The sequence below is a fragment of the Theropithecus gelada genome, chromosome 2 (assembly GCF_003255815.1).
Source record: "Theropithecus gelada isolate Dixy chromosome 2, Tgel_1.0, whole genome shotgun sequence".
NCBI classification, from domain to species: Eukaryota; Metazoa; Chordata; class Mammalia; order Primates; family Cercopithecidae; genus Theropithecus; species Theropithecus gelada.
Genome location: NC_037669.1, coordinates 50,167,652 through 50,191,881, shown reverse-complemented (window position 1 = coordinate 50,191,881; position 24,230 = coordinate 50,167,652). Strand labels below are relative to the sequence as shown.

The 24,230-nt window shown below is 42.3% G+C and overlaps 1 protein-coding gene across 1 annotated transcript; it reads left to right on the top strand.

The window, feature by feature from the left end:
- The first annotated feature begins 1,072 nt into the window (after positions 1–1,072).
- Positions 1,073–22,396, top strand: CCDC174 (coiled-coil domain containing 174). The gene is made up of 11 exons (XM_025377803.1): positions 1,073–1,199; positions 3,792–3,896; positions 4,913–5,013; positions 8,272–8,330; positions 10,980–11,157; positions 14,457–14,552; positions 16,229–16,371; positions 16,852–16,946; positions 17,476–17,608; positions 19,672–19,824; positions 20,634–22,396. Exons 1-11 carry the CDS (start codon positions 1,158–1,160, stop codon positions 20,930–20,932), a joined length of 1,404 nt encoding a protein of 467 aa, XP_025233588.1. The 5' UTR covers positions 1,073–1,157; the 3' UTR covers positions 20,933–22,396.
- The last annotated feature ends 1,834 nt before the right edge of the window (positions 22,397–24,230 follow it).

Here is a 24,230-nt window from a genome sequence, read left to right as displayed (position 1 = left end):
GGGGTAAGGGTGATTAGTCTGTCTACCATAATCATTAACATGTTTATCAAGACTAGCTCATTTAACTCATCTAATCTTCACTAAGACCCATGAGGTAAATGAAATTATATCCCCCTTTGGAAACTAAGGCACAGGGAAGTTAAGTAACTTGCCCAAGGTCACACAGGCAGTAAGCAGTGAAGCAGCAATTCCAACCCAGAAAGCCAGCTTTAGAGTTCACTTTTTTTTTTTTTTTTTTGAGACCCAGTCTTGCTGTGCCCAGGCTGGAGTGCAATGGCATCATCTTGACTCACTGCAACCTCTACCTCACGAGTTCAAGCAATTCTTCTGCCTCAGCCTTCTGAGTAGCTGGGAATACAGGTGCGCACCACCACGCCCCGCTAATTTTTTTTTTTTTTTTTTGTATTTTCAGTAGAGATGGGGTTTCACCATGTTGGTCAGGCTGGTCTCAAACTCCTGACCTCCTGATTCACCCGCCTCGGCCTCCCAAAGTTCTGGGGTTACAGGCGTGAGCCACCGCGCCCGGCCGAGGAGTTCACTTTCTTAAGAGCTGAAATAATGTAAAGTGGCACATAATAAGCACTATATTAATGTTAGCTATTATTCCTGTTATTTCTGCTAAGATTAATATAATAATCCTTATCTCGTACGCTCTTGTAAGAACCAACTATTTAACGTGTGAAAAGTGCCAGGCAGCAGGTCGTCGAATTGTAGTTAGATTCTTCCGGTCCTCCCAATCCACCTTTCCCGAGACGCTCGAGTTCACTTACTCAAGCGTCAGCCTTACCCAAGACGGCGTTATCTTTGTCCCCACCCCACATCCGCCCCACCCAATATGGCGTCCATCACAATCAAAAGCTTTTTCGGCCCTTCTCAAGATGGCGCCCACGCTAATCTTGTTACCTTCCGCCCTCAAGATGACCTTACCAGTTAGCGTCAACCTCCGCACTCTCTGACCTTTCCAAAATGATGGCGAAAGTAATACGCACCACACTTTGACCTTCTCAAGATGGCGTTGAGCTGACAAACTCGCGTCGCAAACTCACGCAAACTCAGTGTCGTTATCGAAGACACTTCCGGTTGCGACGGAGGTAGGTTTACGAGGCCTGCTTCGGGTGCGAAGGGTTCTTCTTGGGCCGGGCCACTGCGGCACGACCATGGACCGTAGGAAAAAACCTTTGGACGTCACGGCCTCCTCGGTGAGTGAGAGTATGAGGTAACTCCACGGGCTCCGGGTTCACCCTATCTCCATCAGACAAGAATGTCGACCTAGCTTGTTTCTTCAGTCGGGGACCCAGAGATCTGACCTCTCCCCTCAAACAGGAATCCCCGACCTGGATTTTCTTCTCCAACGGGGATCCGGTTCAGTTTTCTTACAGGATCCTGAACTGGGCTTCTCTTCTCTGACACGCGCCCGAACCAGAACCCTCAGACACGGACCTGAACCTGGTGTCCCATGGGTTAGGAATCTCCCTACCTCCCTCTGCCCTGCCCGCAAGGATCTGCACCTCGCCAGCCTTCTCCCTTACAGTCGGGAGGAACCGTAGCTTCTTTTTGCTATGCAGACATATCCTCTTCCTGGTTTCTCCTCCATTCAGGGACCCCCAAAGTCCTCCCAGAACTTTAGAGTGTGACATATTCCACAGGAGCCGAAAGTGCCCAGCGTACCCCACCTGGAACTAAATAGTTGTTAATGCAGCCATAGGGAACTGTGAAGTCTGAAAGGATGTAAGCAGTTTTATTAAATCAGCTACCCTAGAAAGAAAACGTGTTCTAAGTAGACATTTTGTGCCAGCACTTTATATGCACTATCTCACTAATCCTCCCAATGGCTTTAGGAGGTAGGTGCTATTAATATCTCCGTTTTATAGATGATGAAATTGAGGCCCGGAAAGATGAAGTAACTTTCCCCAGCTTACATACAGAAATCTTAGTGATAGCCGGGCGCAGTGGCTCAGGCCTGTGCTCGCGCCTGTAATCCCAGCACTTTGGGAGGCCGAGGCGTGCGGATCACCTGAGGTCGGGAGTTCGAGACCAGCCTAACCAACATGGAGAAACCCTGTCTCTACTAAAAATAAAAAAAATTAGCCGGGCGTGGTGGCGCATGCCTGTAATGCCAGCTACTCGGAAGGCTGAGGCAGGAGAATCGCTTGAACCTTGGAGGCGGAGGTTGCGGTGAGCCGAGATTGCACCATTGCACTCCAGCCTGGGCAACAAGAGCCAAACTCCGTCTGGGGCTGGGGCAGGGGAAGAAATCTTAGTGACAGACCCTTGCTCATTCAGTCTAGCTGACTCCAGAGCTGCTGCCTTTTCATCATCAGAGCAAATTGCCCAACCTTTGATTTAATCTTGAATTTACTTAAGAGTATTAGTACACAAAGGGAGTATGAAGGAAAACATAGGTGTCCCAATATTTGAGTACTAGTTATTATTGGTAACTAGTATTGGTTAAAATTGGTACTAGTTATTATGTTTGTTTGAAGATCAGGAACCAAAAAGCTATAAATATTAAAGCCAACCTATACTGATAGGCTAAAATTAGCAATAATTATAATAAGAATGCTATTTGAGAATTTACAATTTTTTGAGCATCTTTTAAAGTCAAAGGCCGTTGTAGACTAGGAAGATATGTGGCTGGAAAATTTGGTGTGGTTAAGTAAGCTGAGAAGAAAAAGAAGTTTTTCATTTGTTTTTAAGAATTTACAGTATTAGGGTCTGCAGTGAAACTGCCCTTTGCATTTTTAAATGGTTACCTTTTAAATCAATTTCTTCCAAAATGAAAATTGAACTCAGCCATTTTTGTTTTCCTTAACAAGTAAAGTGATTTTTTAAGAATCTCATGGTTAAGTCAGTGATTAAGTATGTGATTTACAAATGCCCATCCATATAAGCAGCTGTACCTGGACCCTTAAAAAGGGAACTGTTGTTTTATCTTTTGCAGAGTAGGCAGGGGTGACAACTGTAGCTGAGGGAAAGTCACTAATACTCACCCAACTGCCCCACTCCCTATGCCTTGGCCTTCTTTCCTCTTCTTGAACCGTGAGATTCAGCCAAACTTACGGTTTTTGAAATGGATTAAGTCAGACATGGAGCTGTTACAATTCACCCAGTCTATTTTATTTCTAGCTGTTGAAATAATGTGTCTTTAAAGGCTCTGCTCAAAGCTTTCTCTGATCACTCTGCTGGTAAGGAAATGCTCCCTTATCTGAACTTGTATGCTACTTTCTTCCATTCTAGAGTCATTTGTTACATTTTGCTAGTATTATAAATTACTTTCCTTGTTACATTGTAGGCTCTTTGAGGTAGAGAGTATGTCTAATTCATGTTTATGTTCTGCTCTTCAGTGTTAAGTACCATGCACAAACTGGATGCTCAGATAGTTTTGGAATAATGGCATTTCCCTGTAGAAATAATAAGTAGTGATGATTAAATGAGTGCAGTGCTAGTCACAGAGAAGGTGCTTAATAACGCAAGTTTAATCTGAAACTAAAAGATGCAGACTTCATTAATTTTATTTTGCTTTATCACTTTCTTCTTGACTAAGGAAAGCCTCAGGTGTTGAAAGTTAGAGTAAAAATGCATTTGCAGCAGAGGTAGAATGAAACATGACTTAGCTTAATTTGTGTACTGGATTCTACATTTAAACATTAAGTTATTTAAACATTTAGTTTTTTAGCCATATTTGTCCATTTAGCAGAACTTGAAATATTCCTTTGGAAATTATAATAATTTAGCAATCCAGTCACCTGCAAAAATTTAATATTTTTGTTTACTTACTGCTTTTATTCTAGTTGGTAGATCTTAAGGCTGAACTCTTCCGAAAGCAAGAAGAATTCAAACAAGAAAAACTTCTAAAAGATTCTGGAGTTTTTGGAAAACCAAAAACAACTAACAAGGTAAAAAATAAGATCATATGATCTCCATTGGTTCCAAACATGGGAGAATTATACCATATTTAAGTGTTTTAAGGTTGTCAGTGGTATCTGTACACATAAATGTTGAGGAAAAAATCTCTATCTTGTGTTTAACATTTGCATGAAATGTTATTAAAATAGAAATTAGTAAGATTATATAAAAGTGCATAGTAATGTGGTAATTCTTTAGCACTTCTTTTGGAAAAATGTGGATTGTTTACATTTCATAAACAGATGGAAGGTTATCTGGTTCTATAGGTGTTGGGTATCCAAATAGAGATAAACAATTAGATAATATAGGAATATAGCAGAAAATATCAGGGTGAATAAGAGCTGTGAATGATTTTTCCAGTTTTATAGGTAATAGTGTCTACTATTTGTATTACTAATTCTCTGTAATATGTACATTTTCATTAGTCTTGATTTAGGTTGTAATCATTAAGGAGATAAAAGATAGTAGGAAGTGATTCTGCACTCAAGAAGCTCTTTAGGCTGGGCGTGGTGGCCCACGCCTCTAATCCCATCACTTTGGAAGGCTGAGGCAGGCAGATCACTTGACCCCAGGAGTTCAAGACCAGCCTGAGCAACATGGCAAAACCCTATCTCTGCAAAAAAAAAAAATTAGTCAGGCATGGTGGTGCACATCTGTATTCCCAGCTACTGGGGAAGCTGACGTGGGGGGATCACTTGAGCTCAGGATGTTGAGGCTGCAGTGAGCCGAGATCGCACCACCACACTCGAGCCTGGGTGACAGAGTGAGATCCGGTCTCAAAATAAATAAATAAATAAATAAGTTATTTATGTAATTGAGGGCTCTTTTTTTAGCTCCTGCTTGCCACATATAATCAGTTTCTTTGTAGGACACAGCTTATCTAGTTATCTCCATTGATTCATAAGATCTCATGATCTCCTTTGTTTTTTTTTTTTTTTCCTGATGCACAAGTAGATTTTTTTGGCAATCATGTGGTTCTGTTTTGTCTTCTAAAATTATTCTCCAGAAACCAAGTATCTGGAGCAAACAGAATGTAGGCGTTTCAAATCGAGCTGAGAAGGATGCTGAACAGAAGATTGAAGAACAGAAGACTTTAGACAAAGCAAGGTAAAGTTATAAACTCTGGTAAATATAGTTACCTTTGAGGCTGCCCAGGCAGAGACATAGAAGTTCAAATTTTGTTCTTTTTGATTTATAAATTTTATTTTTAACATCTTTCTAGCCCAATACTCTAAGTACTCTAAAAATAATATAATTTGCAGCTATATCTGTAGTCTTATCATAAAAAGGTAAGACATAGTCACAGTTTATAAGATGAAACATTCCTGCTTTCAGCCTTTGTTAGACACTAAGATTATCAATACATTATTAAGAAGTGTCCCCATGGTGTGGGCTAGGTGGGATGACATTAGAATTTAGAAACCCTAAATTTTCCCCCCACCCTTTTATTTTGAAAAACTTCAAGCGTACATAGAACATTCTAGTATTCTTCACCTAAATTCCCTAGTTAACATCTTGTCACAGGTGCTTTCCCTCTCTCTCACACATACACATGCGTGTATGGAGAGACTTTGTTAAGCATCATACTTTCCCTCTAAATCTTTCAGCATATATCTTCTGAGAACAAGGACATTTTCCTACATAACCACAATACCACTATCATACCCAAGAACTTTAACACTGATAAATGAGTATTACCTATTTTGTGGTCCATATTCAGATATCACCAGTTGTCCCAGTACAATTATGTACTTTATAGATTAAAAAAAAAAAGATTAATCCAGGATTCAAAGATTACACATTGTATGTAGTTGTCAAGTCTGTTTAGTCTTTTTAAATCTAGAACAATTCCCTTGCCTTTTGGTTGTCTGTTATGCCATTAACGTTTTTAAGGGTCCAGGCCAGTTAGTTCTGCGATGTCCCACAACCAATTAGTCACATGAAATGTTTTTGGTAAGAATAATATGTAGACGGTGTTGTATCCTTCCCATTGAATCACATCAGGAGGCTTATAAGGTCAGTTTGAGTCATTATTGGTGATGATAGGTTTGATTACTTGGTTAAGGTATGCATACTTGATTTCACCACTGTAAAGGTGCCTCCTCAATTTGTAATTAATAGTAATCTGAAGTGCAATTAATAGTAATCTGAAGTGGGAAATTTGGAGACTGTGTGAATATCCTCTTCACCAACTCGTTTCCATGCAATGATTTGTTACCATTAATGAGTCTTCATAGTTATCATTTATCACATTGCTGGTTTCAGAATGATGATTTTTCTAATTCTGTCATTCCATCTTTATTATTTTTCTAAAGAAAAGACAGCTTCACTCTCAGAGAGAATCCCAGGCTTTAATGTTTGGCATGACATGCTTTTGGATACATGGAATAATAAAATTCTGTAGTTACAAACAGTAGTTGCCAAGGTTGCTCAGCTATCTTGGGTCTGAAAATAGAAGGCAGAGTATTAGCCCATTTGTGGACTTTTTTTCTTAACATTTGAGCTGTCCCCAACAGACCTCAGGCTTTACTTAAAGATATCAGTTTTGAGACATTTCCCACTCTTGGACATATTCTCAGAATTTTAATTTTGTCCAAAGGTACCATGATCTTTTATTATTTTGCTCTGTATATCAAGAGTTTTTCTTGGCACTTTGCTGTGCTTTTTCTATGCAGTAACTTTTCTGAAGCACTTTGGTTTTGCTGTGTTGTGGGAGTCAAGACATCTGCAGGACATCTGCCTCCCTCCAGAGCTCAGAACACACAAGCACAGTCCCAGGCGTTTTTGAGGTGGAAGGCCTTGGGCAAATTAGTTATCCATTAAGACTCTTTTCTTTATCTGTGAAGTGAGGTGGTTAATACTTAGGTTATGAAGTCCTTCAGGGAATTAAAGGAGATACATAGTGTCTGGCACTTAGAGGTTGCAGACAGTGTCCCTGCTGTCATGCTCTGAATTCCATCTTTCTAACTCAACAGAAGAAATTGTTCTTTAAAGTCACTGGTGACATCCTCATCCACTAAATCCAGCGGCTGTTTCCCTGACACCTTCCTTGATCTCGATTATCCACTTGTAGACTGTTCCTGACCCCTGAAAACTGTTGCTACACCGCACCAAGTTTCATATCCTTTCTCACGTGCTCTCGTCCTTGCCTGTCTCTGTCTATTTTGCACCATTCTCTGTTTTGCTCAGCGCCCTCTGCTCTACTGGTCTCTCTTCCTTGAAAATGTCAAGCTCATTCTCACTTAATCTTTCCTTTTTCTGCCCTGCCTCCCCTGCCCCCAGATCCTCCTGTGGTTGGCTGCTTGCTATGCAAACCATGGCTAAGTTGTCATGTTCAAAAAGGTTTCCCCTGACTGCCCTCTCCGAGTTAGTGTCCTGCTCACTCACTCTAACCTGACACTTGTTGCTTTGTGTTTTGTTTGACTTTTAAATTTTTTTTAGTTTTCTTTTCATTAAAACAGTAAGATCCTCTGATGATCAGCTAGTTACATAAGAGCCCTCCAAAATAGGGGTCTTAGAAGCCTGATATGAGTGAGCTGGTCCATCATGCACTGCATTACTGCGGGTCAGGGGGCCTCTGCTGGCATGTGTCTGTTCCCTTTACAGCTCTTCTCACAGTCTCAGATCCTCCTTTTCATTGCTTTATTTATTTAGCTTTATTGTCCTTCTCCATCTCTAGAATGGAAACTCCCAGGAAACTGGGACTTTTTCTTGTTCCTGTGAGTCCTCAGTACCTAAAACAGTGCTTGGCAGGTAGGAGGTGTGCAATAAGTGCGTGGCGAATGGATGTGTAAAATAAAAGAGGAATATTTCTGACATTGTGATTAAGAGTGATCATTCACAGGAGAACTCGCAGATGACCTCTTTGGGGCTTCTCTTTACCATCATTAAGTATTTCCAGAATAAAGAATTGCTCACCCTCTCATGGTCTGTACCACTGAAAAATACATGTCATCAGGATTACTGTGAGCAGAGAGGCTGCTTTGTTGGAATGTTGATATTTGTTTTAAGTTGGCAGTTAAGTTGTTGGAATCTTAAGTCAGTTGATTCACTTATTCATTCATCAAATATTGATTGAGAACCTGCTGTGTGCCAAGCGTCATTTTAGGCCCTGGGACCCAGTGATGAATAAGAGGACACAGGCCATGCACTCACGGAGCTTCTGTTTTCCTTGACAGAGCAGACATGGGGGAGGGTGGTCTGAGGGTCTCCTCAGGATGGTGTGGTCTGTGCTGGTTGTGGTTGTCTTGACCCCATGAGGCTGGGCCTCATGGGCAGATGATACCTGTCAGGCAGGGAGTGTGGGGGCAACCAGGATGAACAGCTTTAAGACTATTTCTAATACTTGTATTTTTTTTCTCCTAGGGAAAAATTGGAAGAAAAAGCCAAATTATATGAAAAAATGACTAAAGGAGACTTTATAGGTAAATAAAATTTTTTATTTCTACTTCATTTTCTGTAATTCATATAGCCCTTTGATATTACATTATTTGTTAAAATAACTGTAGGAGTAGAGAGAACATTTAGACATCAAAATTTTACTTTCTGTGGCTGCACAGAGACAAGAAAATCAGCAATAATTTACCAAGTGTCTGGTGGGTGCCTGGCAGCATGTTAGGTGCCTGGAAGGGAGAAACAAGTACTGGAAGCCAGATCCTGTGCCTCTGCCCTCAAGGCAGGGTCATCCTCCCGAGGAAAATGGCACAGAACAAAGCAAAGTTAGGGAACAAGGTCTGAGTCAGTCAAGGTCTGAGTCAGAACAAGGTCTGAGTCAGTTACCTACAATTACAGCTGTGCTAAAACAGGGTGGGTGGGGCTGGGTGGAATTGTGGTTCTGTCAGGTGCTAGAGTTACTTTTTTCTTTCCCTATTATCCCTCTATTTTCTATTTTTTTTTTTTTCTGTGATGTGCTTATAATTGCTCTAAATCTGTTTGGGTGTAGTGGCTTACGCTTGTAATTCCAGCACTTTGGAAGGCCAAGGCGGGCAGATCACCTGAGGTCAGGAGTTTGAGACCAGCCTGGGCAACATAGTGAGACTCTGTCTCTACAAAAAGTAATTTAAAAATTAACTGGACATAGTGGTTCATGCCTATAGCCCCACTACTTAAGAGGGTGAGGCTTGATTTGAGCTCAGGAGTTTGAGGTTACAGTGAGCTGTTGATCCTGCCACTGCATCCTGGGTGTAGTGATCTATGATCCAGCCTAGGTGACAGAGTGAGACCCTGTCTCTAAAAAAAAAAAAAAAAACTCCCTTATCTCATATCCCCCAGAAAAAACCCAATCCATAATTAGACAACAGTAGAAGAGATTTTATGAGGCAGTGCCTATTTCATTCCCAAAAGGCAGGGAAAGTGAATATGTAATCAGGGAAGTCTTTTGGGAGAAGTTGGGCTTACCTTTGGCAAGCTGGAGAAAGGAATCCTGCAGGGCTAGATTGGTGAGCAGACCAGCTGAGGAAGGGCAGGGCCAGAGGTCAACAGAGTCACCTAGCCTAGCATGGCTGGGGCCCAGGTACAGTAGGAGAGAGGCAAGGCTGGTCCTAGGTCCCTGGCTGCTGCTTCCCAGACCGCAGGGGCACGTTCCCTGTACAGCAGGAGCCCAGCACGGGAAGGTCAGACACTCAACAAAGCTAAGCACTGTAGGAGAGGCTTTGCCTTCTTCCTGAAGAGGCAGCAGGATGGCCGCCTACTGGGAGGCCTCGCTAGCCTATGGCCTTATAACTCAGACTACATCTCCTCTCTATTTCAGGAATTTTGTGGTTTTTAAAAATAAGTTTATTTTAGGCTGGGCGTGGTGGCTCACACCTGCAATCCCCGCACTTTGGGAGGCCGAGGCGGGCAGATCACAAGGTGAGGAGTTTGAGACCAACCTGGCCAAGCGAAACCCCGTCTCTACTAAAAATACAAAAATTTGCCGGGCGTGGTGGCAGGCGCCTGTAGTCCCAGCTATTCGGCATGCTGAGGCAGGAGAATTACTTGAACCCGGGAGGTGGAGGTTGCAGTGAGTCAAGATGGTACCACTGCACTCCAGCCTGGGCGACAGAGTGAGACCGCATCTCAAAAAAAAAAAGTTTATTTTATTAAAGTCTTTTCTCTTTTGATTCAAACTTTACTTATATTGTTAATATAGAAATCAGGTCCAAAGGAGTGTGAGTGTAGAGACCTGATTTTGTCAAAGCCAGCAAGCCCACCTCCTGATAGATATGTCAGACCTACAAGTTTGGGCAAGTTATGTTTTGGAGCCTCAGTTTTTCTTCACCCTAAGGTGGGGAAAACACCACCACTGGTAATAGGAAGCCTAATGTCAGTTCAATGTAGCTTAATCTCTGTCATCAGAGAAAAAGACTCAAATGACTGTGTCCTAAATCCAGCGTAGTGAAACTTTAGGTATACATAATTTGTGCTACATGAGCTATCCTGGGTTAAATTAGGTGTCACGGATTGTTGTTTAACTTTCAGTGTGTGTTTTAGCTCCTTAAGTGGACCATAAGTCCTGTGGGCAGAGTGTCTTGTATATCTGTATATGTCCTGTAGGGTCTCGCTCCATGCCTTGCCTGGAATTGGTGTTCATTGGCTTGACAAGAACTCAGATGACTTCTTTTACCTGTATTATGATCTTTAAAACATTTACCAAACCACAACAGTATAATTAGGGTTAGTGATCTAGCCCACATGATGAGACAGATATGTAACACCTAAAGCAAGAAGTTCTACTGTCCTGATCTGATGACATGGAAAATGCAGTTTTGCTTCTGTATGATGTAATTGGTTGGATGAGTTGCATAAAATCAGACTGTTGTGTTATCTTAAAATGACATTCTAAGATGGTTTTGCTTACTCAGGTAGTGTATTGATGAGGCAACAGAAAACTTTAGGCTTTTTCAAGATTTTTTTGTGTAGTATGTGTCAGTTCCCAAGGTGGCTGTGTCTTTGTAAACGTTTGGGGAGTGGAGGCATTGTCTGATGAGCCATCAGGGGTGATGGGGCCACCAGGCAATGAATGTGACTGCTTCTTGTCAATTCCATGTGTGATTTTCCTTTTTGATGTCTGAAAACTGATTTTTATGTTGTAGATGAAGAAGTGGAGGATATGTACCTTGTGGATTTCACGCAGAAGATCATAGACAAGCGCAAAGAAATGGAGGCATCTGGTGCCCATAGAGATTCTCAAAAGGCAGGAGAAGGGGACGACGATGAGGAAAACCTTCCTGAGGGAGAGATCCCTCCTCCCCAAGACCCCAGTGAAGAATGGTTGGTAACATCATGGATTAGCTCTGAGGAACGTCCTCAGACTTGTGCTGACATTTTGGGAGTGATTTTGTTGGGTTGTTATCAAGCCATTTCTCTTTATTGTTTCTGGGTGTTCTTTTGAGACTTCCTTTTAAGTTAGGTTAGATTAGGTTATTATGGATGTAAAAACAGTAGCTCAAATGAAGACATAATTACAATAATTACATATAATTACAAATACTGACTGAGCTCCTGCTGTGTGCCCAGCCCTATGCCAGGCCCGAGGAGACTCTGCCTGGCAGACTTGGTTTGCCTGGATCACTAACATGAAACAGTGCGGGCAGAGCGCCTTCCTTTTGTACCTGTGCTGCTGCCTTACCCGTGTCCTCGTTCTGACATGGTGGAGAGCTGCCATCTAGGAGAAGGAAGCCGGCAGTGGTGGCCCTGTATGTCTTACTCTGACTGTGACATTGTTTGGCAGTGTGGTGTGGACTCATGGGCCTTGGACGGTTCCAGCTGTACCTCTCACTGACTGTATGATCTTAATCAGGTTTCTCAGTCTTTGAGGCTCAGGATCTTCCCTTATAAAATAGAGATTATACTGCCTCATTCCCATGACCCTTTACTTTAACCCCCCTTCAAGAAGTAAGAGTGTTCTGGGCTACACAAGAAACTGCTGCCTGTGAAGTATAAGCAGGCATTTTGTAAACCTTTGTTATTGACATTTCCTGAATTTTGCCTATATGTAGATGAATGATAGAAGAACCAAACTCGTCTTTTCCTTAAAGAGACTATCAGTAAGTAGAGAGACCAGAATGGGAATTCTGTTACAATGATTTTTTTCTACCTAAGATATTATTGTTTGGAAACTATTCAGCCATTCTTGAAATTGCTGAGAGCTGTACTGATGCTCTGACAATTTTCTGGGAACACACCCTCTTGCCTTTGGGATCCTTCTCATCCTCCTTTCAAGGCTGGAATAGCCTCCTCATGGTGGGCATTTGTTAGGAACTTCTCAGGACTCTTTGCAGCAGGCATTGATCTTTTGTCAGCCTTTGGCCCTGTGGGCCGTCATTGATGAGCTGAAGAGAGCAGTCCCAGCTACTGTGGATGGCAGAGAAACTGCATCTTCATTCCACTGAGGGTGTCCATGTTGGTTCAGAAATAACATTCTCATTGGGATAAAACAGGTATCTTCTTACCTACTTTCTTACATCTAAATAATTTGGTACCATTTGGAACAGGTACCATTTGGAACAGGCTTGAACAGCCTGCAAGCTATAAGGAACCAAAAGAGAAGAACATACAGTCTCTTCTTTTGGTGCCTTTCTTCATCATTTCTTTCTTTTTTATTTATTTGTTTTTGAGGCAAGGTCTCCACACTCCGTCACCCCGTGGGAGTGCAGTGGCATGATCATGGCTCATTGTAGCCTCGACCTCCTGGGCTGAAGCAATCCTCCTGCCTCAGTTTTTAATTTTTTGTTTGTAGAAACAGGGTCTCACTATGTTGCCTGGGCTCTTCTTGAACTCCTTGGCTCAAGCAATCCTCCCGCCTGGGCCTCCCAAAGTGCTGGGATTACAGGCGTGAGCCACCATGCCTGGCCTATCATTTCTAATCTCTAAGTGATGGCTCTCTCATCTAAAGTCAGGTAGCACTTAATATACTTCCTGCTCTTCAGGTATTACCTATTATTTATTATTGACACATACTAGGCCTCATTATCAGAAAAAGATTTTAGCAAACTTTTGGTAGTCTTTATGTACCCAGTGTTGTTAATAAGCATTTCATGGGTGTGTGCCTTAACTTCCCCAGACCCTTGGAAGATGGCATGGCTGTTAGCCCTCCTGTATTACTCTCCTTGCCTGAGGAAAGCTTTGTTTGCCTGCAGGGGTTGCTCAGTGAGTGATTGCTGATTAGATGGAGCCTTGGCTGACTACTGTCTTGCCACTTCTATTTAATGGGATCTGTATGTTTTGGAGGCCTTCTCCAGAAACAGAATAGTCTATGATTGCTTTTCAAAGCAGAAATCTCATCTCCTTTGAAACGTCTAATGTCTTTTTAAAAATTTTTGCTTATTAATGCCTGTGTGATTACAAGCAATTTGCCAGTGATTTGAAGAGTTTGGAGGGCAATTGAAGGTGTCACATGCCACCATATGGTGAAGGAAGACGCTCTGCAAGCAGTTCTGACACAATTTTTTGTTTTTAAATTAAGCTCCAGAATCGTAATTGCTTGTAAAATCCTTTTGATAGTTAAATTCCAGGTGGTAGAAAATCTTTCCAAGATACTGTAAATAATTACACAGACCATCTGGCTAGATGGTTTTCTTCCCCATCCATTTGGGGGGAAAAAAAGGAAGAAAGAAACTGCTTGCTGCAGTTGGAGGTTTTATTTCTTGTGATAATCAGCTTCAGTACTAGAGTAAACACTCAGTTTTTAAATCACAACTAACAGTTGAAATCAGCATTGCTTGAGAGGAAAAAAAATTGCTAACAAAAGCAAAGCCACATACCTGCCGAATCTGACCTTAGATTGGTCTGCCAGGTAGTACTTATTGGACCCTTAAGTGTGTATTCAGTACCCTGCTAAAGGCTGTAGGAGATTCTCTGCCCGTAATTTAAAAAGTAAAATATCTGTTGCGTCATATTACAAATGAGATGTTTTTCATGAAAATCCGTCCATATTTTCTATTGTAGGAAGTCAGAATATTTCATTTTGCCTTGCTATCTGCCTGGCTTAGCTGTCTAACCACTGTCTAGTTTGAGCAAAGATGAGGAGAGAGGTATGGTGTTTGGCTTCCTCCTAATTAAGAAGAGTCCAACTCTGAAAAATACTGTGAATTTCTTACATTACGAGATTGCTAATACATTGGGTAGAATTATACCAATTAGAGGAAATAAGAGAAAGAAGAAAAAGTCTGACTTGAAGTCTGTGAGGAAATGAGCAAGTTGAAAATCTCAGGCACAAGGCAAAGTTACTAAGATACTGATAAAATGTCTGGAATTGTCTCAACTAGATTAAAGTAAGTTCATAGATGCTGCAGCAAAATTCTGTGTGGGTGATTTATCTGTGAAATCAAAGACATAAATGATCAAAATTATTGTCAACAGTTTCTAAAACTAATATTTAATAAGGAGCACAATGAGCTTATTGTGTGTCAGCTTTAAAACGCATATTCCTATCAGTGGTGGTGGTCTCTGAGGCTGGGGCCTCTTCTTGGTAGTGAGGCTTCTCTTTCCCCTTCACTGTTCACCTACTCCCTGATTTAGGGGCTTGTACACGTGTACAAGTCCTTCACATCTTTTTGCTTTCATTTCAGGGTGGATTATGTGGACTCTTTGGGGCGTTCCCGGCGCTGTATGAGAAAAGATTTGCCAGATCTGCTGGAGATGGATAAAAATCTTCAGGGGAGACTGTAAGTGTGTGTGGTATGCAGAGCTCTGCCCAGGTCTGAAATGCAGCCATAGGGATTGTTTTGTGAGGGGAGGCTGTTTTATAATTAATGATCTCTGTTGCTCCAGTAAGGAGATATTGATTGATTGAAGCACTTTTTAGTGGTTAGCATGCACATACACACATAATCCGCACTTGGAGAACAACCTGACTGGTGGATGAGTAGAGCTGTCTCTTTCACCTTGAAGGATGTCTGACTACGGAGTAACAGAATAAGCCCAAACCAAACCAGCAAACCAGCCTTTGTGGAGAAAGTGGTTTGAGAATTTATACTTGATTTTCCCACAAGCAAGTAGCTCCAGGGAGAGAACTTATTCACTTTTTCTTTATGTATCATTGCATTTTTGAAATAAGGACCTTTTTTTTTTTTTTTTTTCTTTGAGACGGAGTCTCGCTCTGTCGCCCAGGCTGGAGTGCAGTGGCGCGATCTCGGCTCACTGCAAGCTCCGCCTCCCAGGTTCACGCCATTCTCCTGCCTCAGCCTCCTGAGTAGCTGGGACCACAGATGCCCGCCACCACGCCCGGCTAATTTTTTGTATTTTTTTAGTAGAGACGGGGTTTCACCGTGGTCTCGATCTCCTGACCTTGTGATCCGCCCGCCTCGGCCTCCCAAAGTGCTGGGATTACAGGCGTGAGCCACCATGCCTGGCCAAGGACCTTATAACTAGATTTTTCAGCAGGACCTAAGAGATAACTCTAAAACATAAAATCTGAGAGGTAACTCTAAAACACAAGACCTAAGAGATAGCTCTGAAACATCCAGGGGAATAAATTCCTCTTACTACAGGAACTTTTATGTGAGAAGTGTTGGGAGAAACTCCACCTTGTCCAAGTCCTGCAGGTTCAGGCATCCAGCAGATAGCCTTTGGCTTGGCATAAGAAAGGGAGAGTGGAAACCTTGAGCTTCTCAGGGCCTGGTCATCTGCAAGGACAGGAGACATCACTCAGGCCAAAATGTGAAGCAGTTTTCATGTCCCCAGATGAGAGACCATCCACAGGAGGAGACCCAGAGTTCCTCCTCCCTGCCTGGGCCACCTCCCATCTGGTCAGCCCAGGACCTGGGTGGAAGGAAAGTTTTATGTCTTGAGTGCTCGGGCAAGATTCCGTCATGCTAACGTAACGAGTCTCGTGCTTGAGTAAGAAGGGCGAAGGCTGGCCAGGTGCAGTGGCTCATGCCTGTAATCCTAGCACTTCGGGAGGCCAAGGTAGGCAGATCACCTGAGATTAGGAGTTCAAAACCAGCCTAGCCAACATGGTGAACCCCTGTCTCTACTAAAAATACAAAAATTAGCCGGATGTGGTGGTAGGTGCCTGTAATCCCAGCTACTCGGGAGGCTGAGGCAGGAGAATCTCTTGAACTTGGGAAGCGGCGGTTTTAGTGAGCCGAGATTGTGACACTGCACTCCAGCCTGGGCGACAGAGCAAGACTAGTCTCAAAAAAAAAGAAAAGAAAAAAAAAAGAAAAAAAGGTGAAGGCTGTGTAATTGATTTTCTAGCAGTCTTGTGGGTCAGAAGCCTCTGTAGTTCCCTGTCTTCTTTATCAAGTAGTGTTACTTATCCATGATGCAACTGACTGTACTTAAACACTGATATCTCAGTCCTTACCTGAAGATAGTTTTTGCTGTGTTTTCCTGCTAGTTTTGTTAGTCCTGCTAATGAAAAAACCCTGTTATCTGAAGATATGAGAAAAGAACTTCAGCGCCAGCAATGGGAGGAAGAAGAAAGAGAGGCCCTGAAGAGGCCCATGGGGCCCGTACATTATGAAGACATTCGGGAAAATGGTATGACTATTTTCTTGCAGCTTTGCAAATCTTTTTTCTAATCTTAAACTAATGGCAAACATTAAGGGAAGTATTCATAAAGCAATAGCTTTTACATGGAAATTAAAGATCCTGCTTTGGAAATTGAAAATATTTCCTTTGTTCACTTCATAGCCTTAAAATACTCACATTGGGAATATCTTCCTGACAGAGGGTCTGGTAATCCAAGGGATTGTTTCCCAAGAGAAGTGGCGACAGCCCATGGCTGAAAGCAAACGAACGCTTGTTATGCTTCCCTTGGCCAACAGGACGAAAACTTGGTCTAACTTTTGTTTCTTTGGTGTTTTGTTTTTTCACTTAGCTGTTTTCTTTTTCTTTTTAAAACTTGTGCCGAATATCACTGTGTTTCTTTTTGCTTTGATAGGAAATGTGGCTTGAGTGTAGTTGAATGATCAGGACAGTCTGATTTTGGGTAATTTGGGTAATTTGCACTTCTTTCAGAGGCCCGGCAACTCGGCGTTGGGTATTTTGCCTTTGCCCGAGACAAAGAGTTGAGAAACAAGCAGATGAAAACCTTAGAGATGCTGCGTGAACAGGTACAGATAAATCCCAAGCGGCTGTGAGGAAGGATGCGAGCGCTTGGTTTCTTGCTGGACCACACTGCAGAAAAATCTAGTAAATTAATTAGAAATTAAAATTGATATTTGGAATTGCATAAAGGTAGTTGCCATACTATTTTTGTGTTTCAAATTTTATAACTGCTCACAAGTAACCTGTGCAACTTTGATGTTTTAAATCTGGTGCCAAATGTGGTACTTTGGAGCGGCTTGGATGGGAAAATAGTAAGTTACTTAAGGGATTAAGGTGTAGGACGGAATGGGTTGGTTTTCTTGAGTGTTAAGGCTTGCAAGGTGCTCTTTGAACACTTACGAAACTTTGTAAGACATCGGAGGGTTCGTATAAGAGTACTTCATACGGCTTCATTGTAAGGATCTCAAGGATAGCTTCTTAGAGGTGGCCTGAAGATCAATTAGCTAGTCTATTTTTAGAAGCAAATTTCATCTTTTTGAACAGGAATATTGCAAATTTGGCTTCAAGCAAATAATTTTCTGATTTTCTATTCAGACAACAGATCAGAGAACAAAACGAGAAAACATAAAGGAAAAGCGAAAGGCTATCTTGGAGGCAAGACTTGCCAAACTTCGACAAAAAAAGATGAAAAAATCAAAAGAAGGTGGAACAGAGGAAGAAAACAGAGGTATATCATGTCTATGTTGCTGAACTTCAAAAGGGAAAATTTTGTTCCATTGACGTCTTGCTAATAGGGCTGGCAACGTGAAAATTAGCCATTTAGTTTTATATCTAAGCAAACAGTATACCTTTGAGGTACTGGCAGGAGCAATTTTTATAACCAAAGTGATGCAGAATGACATTCAATGTTTTTAGGCTATAGATGAGGCTATGAAGCAACAATACATTGTGTTGCGTCTTAGAATGGCATAGTCTTGTAACTGAGACTTAGTAAAGAGATATTTTAAGATAAAGTTTAGTTTTGCATATATATGTTTTAGACTTACATTTTTTGCTATTGGTTATTTTATATATATATTTAAAGAAACTTATATTCATAAAGTTATGTAGTAAAAGAATTTAGAAATACGAATATCGACAGCTTGCCAAAGCTTACCAAAGAACCGTGCTGCAGAAGTTGGTGATTTGGAACTTGGAGCATGGTTCTCCTTGGAAACACTATTAAATGCTGTGTCAGACTAGCTTATTGTATAAGTTGTGGTAGTATAAGCTAAATTGCCATCAATCTAGAGACTCCTACATAGAATGGCTCAAACAAAATAGAGATCCATTTCTCTTTTTTTTTTTTTTTTTTTTTTTTGAGACAGAGTCTTACTCTGTCGCCCAGGCTGGAGTGCAGTGGCCGCATCTCAGCTCACTGCAAGCTCCGCCTCCCAGGTTTACGCCATTCTCCTGCCTCAGCCTCCCAACTAGCTGGGACTACAGGCGCCCGCCACCTCGCCCAGCTAGTTTTTTGTATTTTTTAGTAGAGACGGGGTTTCACCGTGTTAGCCAGGATGGTCTCGATCTCCTGACCTCGTGATCCGCCCTTCTCGGCCTCCCAAAGTGCTGGGATTACAGGCTTGAGCCACCGTGCCTGGCCCGAGATCCATTTCTCTACTTAACAACTTGGAGGTGGGTGGGTGAGTGGGTATCCAGGGTAAGTGAGCAGCTTTGCCCCAGGTGGTCATCTAGTCCCAGGCTTCCTCCAGTCTTGCTATTTCTGCCATTTCCTAGAGTATTTTTTTCTTCTGCACAAAGCTTGCTCCCCTGCTCCCCTGTTCATGATCCAGCCTAGGGGTAGGCAAGGAGACGAGGGAGGGAGCCAGCTTCCTTTTTAGAGATATGAGTGGGAACTTATATACAACCTATGCATTTACATCCCGCTGGCCAGAGCTCAGTCCTGTGGGCCACACCTCACTGTAGGAGAAGCTGGGAAATGGCCTCTCCAGCAAGCTGGCCACATGCTTAGCTGAAACCTGGGGGCATTCTATTACCCAAAGGAAAAGGGGGAGTGTGGGTATGAGGGGTCGTACAGCCCTCCAGCTCTCACAAAGCTTATGTGAAGCCATGGGCCGTTTCCTAATGTCTGAACAAAACCAGAAACATTTGGGAATTTGAAAACCATCTGTTTAGTTTCAGATAAATGCTGTCTCTATAACATGTTAAGCTGTGCAGATTGTTTCACTAATTTTGCTCCATCTCCTGAACATCTGTCATGTCCGGAAAATGTGAAGTGCCACCACAGTGTTTTTTAAAAATCCATATTTCTTTTACATTTAAAAAATGTGACCAAAATTGAACAGCCTACACCAGACCCCAACTCTTCATCCCCTTGGCTCTGCTTGCTTCGCCTCAGATTGTGATGTTAGTTGAGTGATTTGGGGGTTTCTGGTCCTGCAATTGCCAGTTTGGAGAAGCAGAGTGGCATAGTGAGGGGCACAGAGACTAAAATCCATCCAGCCCAGCCCAGGACCCCAGCCCGTATCACTTTCTACCTGTGTACCATTTCGGAGCTTAATTTTCCCCCTCTATAAAATGGGGATAACATGGAAATATTGACTTTATTAGGACTGTTATAAGAATTAAATAACCTGTTGTATACAAAAGACTTAATCCACTGCCTGGGACGTGATAGGTACTTCATAAATATTGATGGTTACTTTTACTTTCAGGATTAGCATGTTCTATATTTTTAAAAATAGCTTTAGGCTTTGTTATGACAGTGTCTTATTCCCTTACAAAAAATAGATGGAGATGTTATTGGGCCTTTGCCACTGGAGCCAGAGCCTGTGCCAGCTCCACGTCCTGCTGCCCAGAGTAGCAAGGTAGAAGTCATTGTCCAGGAGAGGAAGGACACCAAGCCCGGAGTGCCACACATCCGGGAGTGGGACCGCGGAAAAGGTAAGGGAGGTGGGCTCTGAGGTGTAAGAACTCTCTAGTGAATGGAAAATGGTTTTTTTTCCAGAAGCACTTGGGGTAAGTTTTAACTTCGTGCTGCCTCGTGTGGTTTTACAGCTTTGGAATGCCATTTCTCAGGATCTGCCTTTAAAGTATTATGAAGGTTTGGTGTTCTCATGTGCTCTGTTTTTTGCAGCCTCTTTTATGTTCAGTTGAAAATGGTTTGCATGCCAGTGTACTAACCTGGATTCACACATGGTTCCACTGGGGAATTTTCCTGGACATTTTTTCGGTAAATTCTCCAGAGTGTCCACAGCAGCCTCTCTTTGGAAGACTATGGTTTATGCCTCTTTGAAAAAAATCGTTTCAGTAGAATATAGTCCATGCTGTCTGAGCTGATAAGATCCAAAGCTAAAGTAAGAGAAATGCAAGAGCCACTGTTAGAAATAGAGGTGAAATACCATACAAGGTTGGGCAGATCCCGTTTGTGTCTTCCAAAACTCAATAAAGGACAAAATTTGTATTTTGGTATGAAATACCTACAGTGTCGTGTCAAGCAGATGATTTGTCTGTATTTCTCTTTTTCTGTATTTCCCGTCTCGAGGTAGTCACTCCCTTTTCTTAGCCTGGGCTTTTATACTGTTTGTAGGTATTATTTATACCTTGTAACATAGTTTTACTGTTGCCATTCTTATTCTTTGGATAGTTTGTGGTGGCTTTTAAGAAATATATGCAACGCTTAGATAATAGTAACAATAAATTCAACTGATTTGTTAATCTGTTCTAATAATTTTCTTTCTCATTTTTACTAGAATTTTCCTTTGGATACTGGTCGAAGAGGCAGTCAGATCTCCGGGCTGAGAGAGATCCTGAGTTTGCCCCACCGTCAGATTACTTTGTGGGTCAGAAGAGAACTGGTTTTTCCAGCAGCCAGGCATGGAGCAGGCCTGGGCCAGCACAGAGTGACCCAGGGCAGTGCTCTGACCAGAGCCACGGACCTAGCCCTGCACATATGTCACCCACTCCTGCCCCCGACAACCCACCACAAGCCCCCACAGTTACTTTCAAAACTCTGGATGACATGATTTCCTATTACAAACAAGTGACTTGATCTTTCAAAGCACCCTGACTTGGGTTTGTACTTTGATAGTGCCTTTCTCTCCCAGAGAGAAAGAAATGACTTTAGGAACTGAATTTGTACCTTTGTCCTCTCCTTTTCCTAGGAGGCACACACTTGAGATTGGATTGGTCAGTAAGGAGGAAAGTCGTGGAAACTTTGGCCACTTGGCTGTTCATTTCGTTCTAAGAGGGATATGGACATACCTACCTGGATTTACACGTGAACTGCAATAGAATAGAAGTATTTATTCTGTAAAATTTGACACTGAGATGTGCTTAAAACCCTATCTGTTTCATACCTACTCCCATGACTTACTCATATTTAAGGGTTCTTTTCCATTCCTTTTGCAAATACTAGCATGCAGGTGTCTTTATTCCAAGGGTTCAGCTTCCAGATCAGCTGATGGAACATAGGTCAGGAGGAATTTCTCCCTGTCAAGCAGTGGCAGACTGCATGGGAGGCAAAATGCTCTGTTCTCCAAGAGGACCCGGAAGTAATCACATAGGAAATGATAAGGAAGACCAGGAGGAGCTCTTCATAGTCCAGAAAGGTAGAAGTGGGAGTTGTTTACTTACTTTTACTGTCATACCATCCTATTACCTACACTTCTGTGTGCAGTGGGCATTCAGTAAATGTGTGTTGAATGACGGACGTACGTGGAGGCTGCTGGACCTGGTCAGAGACTGATACGCCTTAGCGGCAATGGTTACAGCTTTTCAGCGCATCCCACCTCCCTGTCGCCCCCATGCTCAGCTTCCTCACGTTCAGGAACCTGACTTGGATCAGACTTGGGGCTGCACAGTGGAGCAGGTGGGTCCCCATGTCATTAGTAACAAGGAGAGGGTTGGGGGTGGGCAGGGCTCCAGAAATTCAGCGAGGTGCCTGGGCACCCACCCCATCCTCTGCCTGCCACACCTCAGAGGGTTCCTACAGCTGCAGACAAGCAGTTGAGAGTTGATGACCAGGCCCATAGGGCTCCCATAGCTGGTTCCCAGGCCAGTGAGTGCTGTGAGAATGTGGTAGCACAAGTCCTTGATGTTCCTTGAGTGGGAAGGAGACGAGTGAGTGAAGGAGACTGTCCCCTGGGGGTCCTCTGCAATGGCATTGTTTCTGTTCCCACAGTGCTGCAGTGTGGAAGGGAGTGCCCCATCCTCATTACAGATAACACTGGAGTGTGGAGGGGTCGATGACTCGTGCAGGGTCATATGGTACCTAAAAAGCAGATCTCAGACTTAAACACAATTGATGTCTGACTCCCAGTCTTTTCAGTGCCCTCTGCTCTTGGTTTTGTTGCCCTAGTATCAAGCAATCTTAGACAAACATCCTGAATTCTTACAAACTTACCTCTAAACACCGAGGGTAAAGGTGCCAGTCCTGTTAATGGTCAGCCTAATCATTCTGTCGGCCTAATCGGGTAATTGCTTTTTTTAATAAATACACATAAAAACCAGCTAACCCAGCTGCCTTTTTTGCAGAAATTGACAAGCTAATCTTAAAATTCACATGGAAATGCAAGGAACCCAGAATAGCCAAAACAATCTAGAGAAAAAACAGGACTCACACTTCTGATTTCAAGACTAACCACAAAGCTACAGTAATCTACACAGTGTGGTAGTAGCATAAGAATAGACACATAGATCAGTGGAATAGAGGCGAAAGTCCAGAAATAAAACATATATCCATGGTCAACTGATTTTTGACAGTGGTGCCAGGACCATCCAGTGGGGAAAGAACAGTCTTTTCAACAAATGGCTCTGGGATAACTGAATATTCCATGCGAAAGAATGGGTTTGGACTTCTGCCTCATGCCACATACAAAAAATCAACTCACGATAAATTGAAGACCTAAATGTAAGAGCTAAAACTACAAAACCAACTGAAACAGCTTGTAGGATAAAGAGGGAGGAGAAAAAAAGAAAAATTGGAATACTAAAAAGAAAAATAGAATTATTAGACATGCTAGAATCACAGGAAAAATAGAAAAAAGAAAGGGTAGAAAGAAAATAATGAATAGACAAAAGATGGAAAGAGGATGTATGTGTAACGCAGAGCAGAAGGACCCGAGGCTGACTGGAGTGGAAAGGAGAAGGGAGATAGGGGCAAGGCAGGCAGCAGGAAGAGTTGTAGGTATGGGAGCCAGCATCACAAAGGGTCCAGCCCAGGTGACCACATCCATGCCTGTGGCATTCGGGTGGATGACGAAGCAGTTGTGCTCGTTGGCTCATGGTAACTGTTGTCTAATAACTGAGTCACATTTTCTCTGGGATTTCAAAAACTAAATAAACCTATTTATAATCCTCTCTTAACAGTACAAATTTAGTTCAGTGTTTTGTGAGCCCTTTTCTGTTTCAGATCCAGTTCTTTGAGTATTGACACACCATCAGTCTTACTGTGTGACACGGGCCTGTCTTGTACCAGTGTATCCAGCAGATGGCATTAGAGTTCTTAGATGTCAGCTCCATACTCTTAAAACAGCACCCTCCAACAGAAATAAAAAATAAACCTGTGGCACATGCCTATAATCCCAGCTACTTGGGAGGCTGAGGCAGGAGAATCGCTTGAACCTGGGAGGCGGAGGTTGCAGTGAGCCGAGATCGTGCCATTGCACTCCAGCCTGGGCAACAAGAGCGAAACTCCGTCTCAAAATTTAAAAAAAATAAGCCCAGAGTGTCATTTTCAATTTTCTAGCAACCATATTTAAAAAGTGAAATTATTTTTAACTCACCATATCCAAAATATTCCAACATGTACTCAATACATGCAAATTATTAGTGAGATCTGAAATTATTCTTTTTCACGCTAAGAATTCAGAACTCACTGTGTATCCAGTTATAGCATATCTCAATTTGGATGCTAACTTTTCATCAGGAATACTTGATCTGTATTTAGGTTTTATAAAATGTGCGGTTGAAAAACAAATTCATATCCAAGTTGTTCCAAAGATACTTAAACATAGTAAAGTTTTTCAGTAACTGAATTGAATATCAAGTTTGAAAAAATAAAACCCAGTTCCTTAGTCATGCTAACCTCGTTTCAGATGCTCAAAGGGTCCGTGCATCTAGTGCTGCTGTCCTGGACACAGCGGCTCCAAGTGATCTGCTTTTACACGCTTCGTGGTCCGACTAGACATAATCCTCCCATTAGTAACTAAAGTATTGGCCAATACATTTCTCCCAGGCAGACATTAAACATTCACAGTACTCTGTGACCATGTTTAACTTGGGAGCAAGTAGTGGCAAAACCTCCTATAGAAAAACATGACCACACCTCATTCGTGCCTTTGTTGAGC